General features: G+C 34.9%; 1 protein-coding gene across 2 annotated transcripts in view; it reads right to left on the bottom strand.

The window, feature by feature from the left end:
• Nucleotides 1–238: 238 nt before the first annotated feature.
• The window catches only part of RNF130 (ring finger protein 130), a 47,064-nt gene continuing 35,968 nt past the window's right edge, over nt 239–11,334 (bottom strand). The window contains exon 8 of one of the 2 annotated variants that reach the window (XM_087955192.1): nt 239–784. In XM_087955192.1, the coding sequence (XP_087811318.1) occupies nt 675–784 (110 nt within the window). In that variant the 3' untranslated portion in view covers nt 239–674. Of the gene's footprint in view, nt 785–10,425; nt 10,601–11,334 lie in introns of those variants that run through there. The other variant, XM_026686356.2, reaches the window with a different exon arrangement.

Below are 11,334 nucleotides of genomic sequence, written 5' to 3'. Positions count from 1 at the left end.
TGTGTCTATTGTTCCTTTCTTACCAAGCAACTTCTGGCCACATTTAGCCACAACAATAGGATTTGGAAAAAAAAATATCCTCCAAATCCAGGAAAATGTCATCAGTTGCAAAGCTGCTGTTGTGATAACTTGTTTTGTTAAACGGCAACGTTGACTACTCATATATATACTGCAGATCCCTTTGGAATAGAAGTGTTCAATGTAAGATTAAGGACAAAATTAAAAGTAACTAGAGTACTTTGGGCAGTTAGCCTATCAGCTCCTGCATCAGGCAAGTAAGCTGGCAAACACGGTAATTTATTAGTTTGGAAAATAAGAGAACTATCACGTGCCTACTCAAGAGACAGGACTGTTGTACAAAATTAAAACGGAGTAGGGCAAAACCTCTAGCATACTGACACCATCACGTTGGCACTGCTAATGGTAATTCTGTCAACTCGGCAACTTCCAACAGCCGACCTTGTGCACATACTTCATCTGTTCAGAGACGTCATCCTCAGATATTGCCTCAGCTGAGCTTCACCTTTGCAGCCTGGCAGCCAGGCACAAGTTCTGGAAAAAGGCAGCTCTTCTTCAGACAAAGGACATCCATGGAAGGAGTACACAACAATAGGAATGAGAAACGGAAAAGGGAAAGGGAAAGAGAGCAAAGCAAGAAGAATGCAGATTCCCTTTCAGGTCTTGTTCTCATCGTAGATGTCCAAGACAGGTTCGATCGAAGAGAAATCATTCTCGTAGACCAGGCTCCGAGGGGAGAGAGAATTACGGTGGAAAAAATGGCCGCCTACAAAAGAAACAATAATAAAAACTGTCAGAAACGAGGAGAGAAATAAAAAGGAATGCGATTAACAATGTGTTGCCAATGCTTTGTTTTTATTCCATGTAAAATAATCCTGGAATTATGCTGTATTTAATATTATACGATACAAGAACTGGTGAAAAATCAGAAAACATTCAAACTACATTTGGATATATTCACCTGAAAACACTGGAAAAGACAGCTTATAAGACAGCGGTAGATATCAAGAAGTCTTATAATATTCTCAGTTAAATATAACTTTAAAAACAAATATGCTTATCACATCATAAGAAACAATGCTGGATTGATCAAAGAAATTTCTTAGATCAAGGTGGTATTATCTAATCTACCACAACATACTTTAACAAACATTAGTGCTAGATCAAAATATTTGTTTCATGTCTATTTTTCAAGAGATAATTAAAATAGTGTTTTTCCAACAATGGCATTTAGAGGAATCATACCAAAATACTATTTTAGTTACAAAATGTTATTCACCAGCTACTTCCTTTTTTCTTCTGCTCTACAAATAGTAGCAACTGAATTCCTCTTGAGATTTGGGATAAACACTTCTATAGCCTATTGAAAGTACTTCTAAGCAGTATATGTACAACCTGCTAATAAATGATTCCCTTCCAGACTGGCTTCCAAATTAAAGACAAATTAAAGTTCAGTTGAAAAGCAGCAAAATTCCAGGCAAAGATTTAATTTTACCAGAGTTTCTGCTCCAAAATCTGCTTGGTGAGGGTCTCACTCAGGGGTGGGATTCAAATTTTTTAACAACCGGTTATGTGGGCGTGGCTTAATTGGTGGGTGTGGTTTGGTGGTCATATGACTGGGTGGACATGGCTTGGTGGTCATGTTATTAGCTGGGTGTGGCCAACTCAATATCACTCAGATCAAGGCATGCATCTCCTTGCCTGGCCTCTCATGACTGGGAATGCTGCAACAGTCATAAGTGTGAAAAATGGTCATAAGTCACTTTTTTCAGTGCCACTGTAATTTTGAATAGTCACTCCACACAAGCAAAGTACCAGCAAAGGAGAGGAAAAAAACTCCAGAGACATTCCTGAGACAGGAAGTCTAGTCCTGCCAAGAATGTAATAAGGGTTACGGAGAGGCAGTTTCTGTAAGCAACACCAGAATGTTTCCTTCCTGCCTTCCTTACAGGATTAGGCCAGTAATATCTTCTAACAACCAGTTCTCCGAACTGCTTAGAATGTTAACCGCTTCTAGCGAATAGGTGCAAACTGGTAGAATCCAACCCCTGGTCTCACTGCTTTTCACTGCTATAAATAATTCCTGTCTCAAAAGGCTGGCTTAATTTTACCACCCTCACAGTATACAGAAATGTGATCCCGTTAATGATCAACCAATTAATATTTTATATCTAATTAGCAAACAATATTTTGTATTAATATCAAATAAAATATTGAATTGGATGCTATCAGAGAACATTTTGGCCACAGAGCAACCTAGATTCAGCTCTGGATTCCCAGCAATAAACCCAACACACAATTTTACATCACTTAGCTAAGACATCACTTAGCTCCACCCAAAAACATCTTTTATATTAACTTTATAACTTTATAAAACTGGTACTTGACTCACCATCACATGACAATCTCTGGGAGAAACTAGTTGTTATGGATAGGCTCAAGATAGGCTCAAGATCCAGATGGATCTTGACAGACTAGAACACTGGGCCATATCTAATAAAATGAAATTCAATATAGAGAAAAGTACAGTCCTACACTTAGGCAAGAAAAACCAAAAGTACATATATAGACTGGGTGAAACCAGGCTCAATAGCAGTAACTGTGAGAGGGATCTTGGAGTCTTAGTGGACAACCAGCTAAATATGAGCCAGCAGTGTGCAGCAGCCGCCAAAAAGGCTAATGCAATCCTAAATTATATTAACAGAGGGATACAATCAAGATCAAGGAAAGTACTAATACCACTCTATAAAGCCTTAGTAAGGCCACACCTAGAGTACTGCATCCAGTTTTGGTCACCACATTATAAAAAAGATGTTGAGACTCTAGAAATAGTACAGAGAAGAGCAACCAGGATGATTGGGGGACTGGAGGCTAAAACATATGAAGAATGCTTGCAGGAACTGGGCTTGGCTAGTCTAGTAAAGAGAAGGACCAGGGGAGACATAATAGCGGTCTTCCAATATTTGAGGGGCTGCCACAGGGAGGAAGGGGTCAAGCTATTTTCTAAAGTGCCTGTAGGCCAGACAAGGAATAACGGATGGAAACTGAACAAGGAGAGATTTAACCTGGAAACAAGGAGAAACTTTCTGACAGTGAGAACAATCAACCAATGGAACAGCTTGCCCTCGGAAGTTGTGGGAGCGCCATCAGTTGAGACTTTCAAGAAGAGATTGGACTGCCATTTGTCAGAAATGGTGTAGGGTCTCCCGCTTGGGCAGGGGGTTGGACTAGATGACCTACAAGGTCCCTTCCAACTCTGATTATCTGTATCTGTATCTATATCAATCAATTGTTGTCTCCTTAAATTGATAACAGTATTGCACAACAGTAAGGGCATAAATTAAGGGAAATCTCAACGCTGATATAACTGAACCTAACCCCGCCCCAAAACAAAGGATATATTAACCAAGGATATATTCTTGTCCCTTAATTATTTTATTTGTGTATTAACAATATTGCTGAGCATTTTTGCCAAGCCAGAATGCCATCTTTCATCTTTTGCCCATTGGTCCATTTTATTTTTCTTTATGCTGACAATATGGCCACCCTATCTCTGTCTTGTGTGTAAATGCGTTAATTCTATTATCTTATTGCTATAAGATGGTGCTTCTTAAAATTCAGCTCCCAGGACCCCTTCCCATTTTTTAAAATTATGGAGAATCCCCCCAAAAAGCTTTTCTTTAAATGGATACTACATTAAAAATTAAGCATGAAACATTCATGGAATATGTATTGATGAATAATGTAAAAATAACAAGATATTTTTAAAAAAGTAAAATATTTTTCATGAAAAAAAATCCTGCACTTCTAACAATTAAAAATAATTAGAATTTTTTGAAGATATCTTCAATGTTATTAAATAATTATGGTTTCATGGAACCCTGAGAGTGTGTTGGGGGATAGCCAGGAGCCTTCAAATCATACTTGAAGAAACATTGCTCTAAGGAATGTTTTGATAATCTCAAGGAAGCATTTTAAGGATCCAATTGCTTGTAAAATTATCCAGAGACTTATTAAGCAGGTCAAAGCCTTTAAGTACTTAGGTGGTTTTTCTTAAATCTGCCTATTACACTAATCAAGAGAGTGAGTTTAATCTAAGAATTCAAACAGCAATGTTAGTATTATTAAATGCACATATGGTATTAACTCAGCCACAGCAATTAAACTATCAGTATTTAAAGACAAAAGTTCTGAATGTGATGTGATATGGTACAGTACTCAGATACGTCTCTAGAAGGACAGACACATCAACCTTAGAAGCCGTCCAATCAAAACTCCTAAAAGTTAACACATCCTTTTTTCAACTCTTAGCGCTCTCATATGGCAAAACCTGGGCTTCATCTGTTTTGGGCTTATTTGAAATTTTATCATCCCAGATTCTGGTTGAAGCTAGTCCTTTTGGAAACTTCAAGTGTTCTTAAATTTTTATTGACTGCTATTAATGATCTCCTGGGTTTAGCATCTTTCTAGATCGAAAGTTGAGCCCTAGGATAGTTTTCCTAGATTTATTTACATATTGAACAGTACATTTTCTTTGAGATCCTCTACCAAATAAAAAACTGCAATTATATATCTAAGTATTCATATCTATTTGTTCAAATATTGAGATGGAAGTATGGTACTTACCAACTAGGTTTAGCCATAATCTACTATACAGTCCCTGTTCTTAATCTCCCCCCAAGTATTCCCTCAAATTTAGCCTCCCACTATTATCACCTTCAATTTATTTCAAACACTCATTAAGAAGATGGCTTCCTGACACACCACTTGCTGCCACCAAATGACAAAAGATTTATAATTGGAAGGATCAGATTTATTTCCTTTCTTACAAATGAGGGGAAAAAAATCTTTACATGCCAATTGTCTGGTATACATCTGGTTTTATTAATCTAAGTAAGGATGGCAGCCAGAAAAGGAGCCACCAGTCAGCATTAGCTTTAATTAATTTGGGCAGACTTGAAGACTTTCCAGGATTCAGTTGCTATGCAAGTTCTTAGTTTCCAGAATGGAACTGGGGACCTATTCTAAGAAAGGAAAGATGTTGCCCTCTTCTGGTTTTGATAAGAAGACTTCTTTTATATTGTCAAGGATATTTGAAAAAGGACAAATGTATTAGATTGCAGTGATTAGGTGACATAGAAACCAGTTACCATGAATATTTTCTCATGCTTAAGCTAAACATTTTAGTCTTTGATTTTCCTTCAGTATTATGCTTCCTACAAGCAATAATAAAGGCTTATATTTTTAACTGAAAAATGAATCTATGAAAAGTGGATGGATGGATTTATGTATATTGTCTGTATGTATGTATGTATGTATGTATGTATGTATGTATGTATGTATGTATATATATATATATATATATATATATATATATATATATATGTATGTATGTATGTATGTATGTATGTATGTATATTGTCTGTATAGAACTAAAAATCATATGCCACAATCTTGGAGAAAATGAATAAAATCATGAATGAATTTATTTACTTATTTATCTATCCTGTCTATATAGAACTAACATAATATGCTCCAAAATAATTTGTGGAATCCTTATTACAAATCAAGTTAAATCACTAGCCGTTTTGATATTTAAAATAAAGATTTACAATGCCATACCAGATCTAATTTGAAGTGAATTGTTAAATTTAACATGAGTTTGAACATAGTGTACAACTGATGTTGGTTCTGTTCACTTGGTTCAAATAGCATGTCAGCCACTTTCCTAGAAAATTCTGTCTTTCTCTTGCACAGCAGAATATAGTTTGCTAATTTTACAGATTAAACCAAACAGCCCTTTATCTTGTTGACTTCTGCAAAGAAAGCTGAGAATTTTTCGTTCCTGATTTTTTCCCCACGTGAACTTTGAGAAATTATGGAGAATGAATGAAAGAATTTTGAAGGCTTATTCTTCCAAAATCTGAGGAAGACGATAATACTTAACATTTTTTAAAATACTGTCACAAAGCCTACTCTCTATCATCCGATAGGGCATGACACAAAATAATAGGTGGCAGATTCCATTTGAACAATTCAATAATCTAACTAGAGATTGTTATTGTCACTGGATGCATTGACTGGGGAGCCATCTATCAGAAATGTTTTAATTGGATTGCTGCAGTGATCTTCTTTCAATTTGCTTTCTATGCCACACATTTCTCCATTTCATTTATATTTTCCCCTCTGTATACTATTTAAATAAACCATATGACCCCTTAGACTTTAGGTCATTGCACCTGCACCTCAGTGTAGCATTAGTTCTTTAAAATACTTCCCCATACTCCCAATATTTAACTGTGCCCCTTAAAAAAGCTTTATTCAATTATTCAAGCTGGAGAAAACAAATTTCTGCTGCAATCAACTCTCAGATTGCCTGAACTGATTTCAAAGGATCATTTTTCACTGCCAAGAAAGCACCATTATGGGCAAAATTGCATCCTAGCCAAAGCTGTTTCCTGGTACTTATGATGGATTATAATCCTACTTATGTAGGGCAGCATGAAAAATGTTTTCATTAAATCTTATAGGAACGCCTTTATAACTTTGCTGCTATAAATATGCTTATTATGTCTTAAACTATCTGAGACTTGCTCTCCTCACAGCAACTTCTATTAACAAAATATACTACATTTTATAGTTTAGTAAGGGAAAATTGTTTACATTTCCTTTAACACAACGATATAAGACCATCACATGAGGTGCTCATGAGGCTTAATAATTTTGCCTGTTTCTTTCAAATGTTCTTAGCTTATTTATTGGACATCATAGCCTCGCTTAATAGTTTAAAATGTATAATGAACAAGATGGCTACTATTTCCAAGCAGCTGTTCTGAGACATTTATATATAAGCAGTATGAAATTTGAACCTTAGTCAAATGTTCTATAATCCAAGTGCCAAAATATGTCATGTTACATTGCAAAACACTATTTATTTTTTTCTACAAATCTATCAATCATTAACTTCCATAAAGTTTTATTTTTGCATCTTAGACATTCTATACCAGATAATTTGAATATAAATAGCCAATTTCTTGAGATTAGATATTCAACTCTGTCACAGGGCAGTAAGCTAGCAACAGTGACCAACTGATTTACATCATCTGCATTTAATATGCCTGTTTGCCATTTTTGGAGGAGCGGGATCTTGTCAATCACACTTCTTAAACCCTTTAAATCAAGAGTGTCAAATGGTGTGTTGTGACTAATTTTGGAAGGTTCCCTTTGGAGGATTTGCACAGATAAAGCTGGAGCTGGATACCACGTTCTTGGTCTACTGAACAAGTCAGTCATGTGTTCTATTCACATACTGATTCTTTTTATTATTGTAGGCCCTGTATTTTCAAGATCTATCAAGCCTGCTACTATTTCACTCACCTCAACCACCTTTTCTTCCCCTACTTCCCTTTTTTATCCTCTCCTCATTATAGGCTTCAGGTTCTGACAGCGTTAGATGTCAGGTTGCTCTTACTATTTCCTTCCCTTAACCTGCCTTCTTTTGTTATTTCTCCATTGGCTTAAACTAAGTTCTGAAAGTGATTATGGTAGCAGAAAAAGAAAAGAAGTTGGAAGTTCAGGACTTTGGGATTTTATTCTATACTGTCAGTGCCACAAGACTAGGGGAGCAAAGATCACAGATACGGGAATCTAGAACCCTTGTTTGCTTCTTGCTTGATACGGGACAGAAGAAATGAGATAGAAGAAAAGGTGGCAGTGGGCAGAACAGGTAAGAATGACAATGTTGTGACAGATTTCAGAAATCTGGGATGTACACTCTAGACAGATGCTGCTATAAATAGATCTTGCTTAGTGACTGCCTCATTCAATGATCAAAGTTACAATGGTGTTGAAAAAAAATGATTTTCTGACCAATGCCTACATTTATGACTTTTAATATCCTGTAATGACATGATTGCCATTATGGTTACATGCTGTCCTGTGCCTGACCTCTTGTTTTTCCCTCCCCACTGCCGAAGCCATTTGAAATGCAGAGAGACTGGAAAGGAAGGGATTGTGAAAGAATAAGCAGGTATACCATGGGCCTGTTGCTGTTTTGGGTAGCAACTCAGGGCTGCCACACCAGACAATTGTACCCATTTATTTCTTGAAATACTTTCCTTTCCAACAAATGTAAATACAACCATTATTTCCCTTTTTGCTAATTATCCCAGAGCCAGGAGCTTCCAAAGGGCAGAGGAGGGAGGAGGGGAAGGAAAGTAGAGTCACATGATTTCCCAATTAGCAACTACTTCGCTTAATGATAAAACTGCAGATCCCAATGAGGATTACTATACTGTGAAAAACCAAAATGATGAACTATAAAATAGAATTAGTCAGCTAGACCAGGCAGAACAGGAGCAAGTTCTGACAGGGCTTCAGTTTTGCAACCGTGCAGCTCTGATAGCTTGCACACAGAATTGCCTTATGTGCAAAGTTAATACACCTAAAGAAAGTTTAATTATTCCAGTAGCTATTGATATATTTACATTATGATGATCAGTATTATCAATATTCTGAAGGGGCCTGACTAATTTATTATTTTAGGGAGTCATGGCATCATAAACATTAAATTATGCAAATATATTTATTTAAGTATTATCGCAAGGCTCTTTGGAAGCATAACAGTACATTGAGATAAGCATTTGAATTCTAAATGAGCTAATGTATTGAATATGATAATAATAAAAATGATAGTATGAAATGTGGGACTTTCCCCTCTCTTCGAATTCTGAGTGTGTCTGCTATAATAGCTTCTACAGAACTCTTAGCAGTGTAAAACCAAACTTAGTGCTTTCTTAATCACACCCATCAGAACAGAAGAATGAAGCAGTATGTTCTGTAACACTTAAACATTAACAGCCCTAATGAAGATGATGCAATTGCTATCAATAAGGCAGTACCACAAATACATGGCATGGAACAATTAACATTGGTTGCAGACACATATATTACTAACAGCCATAACATACATTGTGGCTTAAACACTCTTCAAACAACTAGGTGTGTATTTAAAGGCCCATTATAACACGCTCAGAGGAGTTCAGTAGATATCTTGGCATTAATATAATGCTTTCTCTAGAAATCATTGAATAGTCTTAAATTACATTTAAGATGACTAATATTACATGTAATATTAAATTTAATAAAACTAATCTTCCTAATATGGTTGTTGCAAGAAATCTAAGAAACATGAAAATTATGGCCACATTAAGAGCTATATAAACATTTTTTTAAAATAAAAAATTATACAATTCTTTCTAAATTTCTTCTATATAAATTTCTCAACTTTCCAAAACCAAAATCCCTACCTCTTCTTTGATATTTTTCTCAATAATTTGCAAGGGCTATTTGAAATATTTGTATTAGTTAAACTTCAGGACACTTCATTGTCAATTATAAAGGTTTCCCTTATCTGAATGCTTTTTGACAACTGATAATAAATTTTTAACAAATGCTTTGGCTGCTCTTCCAAGTTGAAGAAGTCTCTTGATGTCTCACTTTCTAATATTTCTTGGAAAATAATCAGATCCCATTATTTATTAGTTTTTCAAAGGAAAAATGCACAATAATATTTCAATAAAGTGCTATATTTGAACAATTGCACAAATGATCGTGAATCTTCCAATTCATGCCTTGGTGTCTGTCTAGTTCACTGGTCACTGATCTTAGATTTTGGCTGGAGATCAGTGCTCTACAACTGTACATTAATGAGAATGCTTACACTGGTGAATAAACTGAAGGTCTGAAGCAACTACTTTTTCCTGTGCTAAATGACCCAGAACTGTCTACATTTCAGAAATTAAGTATCTTGGATACAGACTTCCAACATTAGTTAAAAGACAATAACTGGAGAGATTCTCTTATGAAATTAGATTTCACACTATATTTGGAGAGTCCAAATGCTAGGAAGATTCAGTATAAGTTATTTAGAGAAGCATTCAATATATAGAAATTTCAGAGAAGGAACAATTATATGGTATATATCAAAGCATAAAGACCAAGTAGCACTAAATGAGAGCATTGTAAGAAAGCACATTGGAGACAACTAAACACAAACAGCTTGTTGAAATGGGTGCCTACAAAAATAACATGTTATTTTGATGTTTAGTAATTTAGTACTTATGGGCACATTTGTACCAGGCCACCAGTCCCCCATGTTTCCTATATCAGGGGAGTGATATATATTATTCTGAACTGTTTTTGTTTGCAGCAGTTTTTAAATGGATTTACATTGAAATGGATTTACATAGAGCTAGGGCTGTTTTATGTAATTTCTAGTACCATGTTCTTAGAAAAATGTGTGCATGGTTCGCTTTAGTAGAATCAGCCTGAAATATTTCCAAGGTAAGAAAACAGACATCTTTCACTGCAGTGTGGTTAAATAATAAACAAAAGTCAATTTTGGGCTAATTTTTTCAAAAAATTTATTGATCTTTTTCTTAGTACAAAGCTTTAGCATTAGTAAATTATGCAAACAAAATGTACTAACAGATTCTTGTTACATTATCAAAAAATGATAATAGAAATAAGTGCTTTCTTCCTGCAGCAGCTGATTAGATTGTATCTTCAATACCATTCAGCTCTGTAAGAAAGTAAGAAAAAACATACAATATTAGTAATAATATTGTACTGCTTGACTAACTGTGAAATTTTCAAAAACAGTTATAAGCGGGGTATTCTGAGACAACAAACAGTACTTTCAAGTCAATGGGAAGGAAGACAAACCTATTCTATTCTGTAAATACAAACCTACAGACATTAGGAGTTAGATATAAAAAGCAGCTTCAGAAGATAATTATACAAGTAATGGATTTTATTTATCACTTTTTAAATTCAACATATGGATAATTTCTCCCAAAGTATGAATTCTGTTATGAAACCCTCCTAGGAAGAGTGAATGTAATGTAGATGATTGCCCCATTTCTATGTTGTGTCATCCTATCAAAATACAGCCTCCTATGTGTATGAAATTGAAGATGGGGATATAAAAATAATCTATACCCTATTTTGAATATGTCATTGTAAGATCATAAAATCTTGGTGAAATTAAATATTATTTTACAACTTTTTATTTGTTACAAGGAAGTATTATGTAAAACTGATAGACTTCTAACTGGATAAGATCAAATGATGTATTCACATTAGTGGAAATTTTTTAATCAAGGTAAATGATACGAGAGATACAATTCTGTTTCTTCAGCAAAACTGAAAGGTATATGGAAAGTTGCATTATTCATTTCTAATTTAATATATGTTAATACTTATTGCCATACAATTAATATTGAAGTTGTTTATTATAAAAACAAAAACACAATT

Source organism: Notechis scutatus, chromosome 2, assembly GCF_049901735.1.
Source record: "Notechis scutatus isolate UNSWTSFEM ecotype Mainland chromosome 2, rNotScu1.2, whole genome shotgun sequence".
NCBI lineage: Eukaryota > Metazoa > Chordata > Lepidosauria > Squamata > Elapidae > Notechis > Notechis scutatus.
This window is presented reverse-complemented; position numbering and strand designations above follow the sequence as displayed.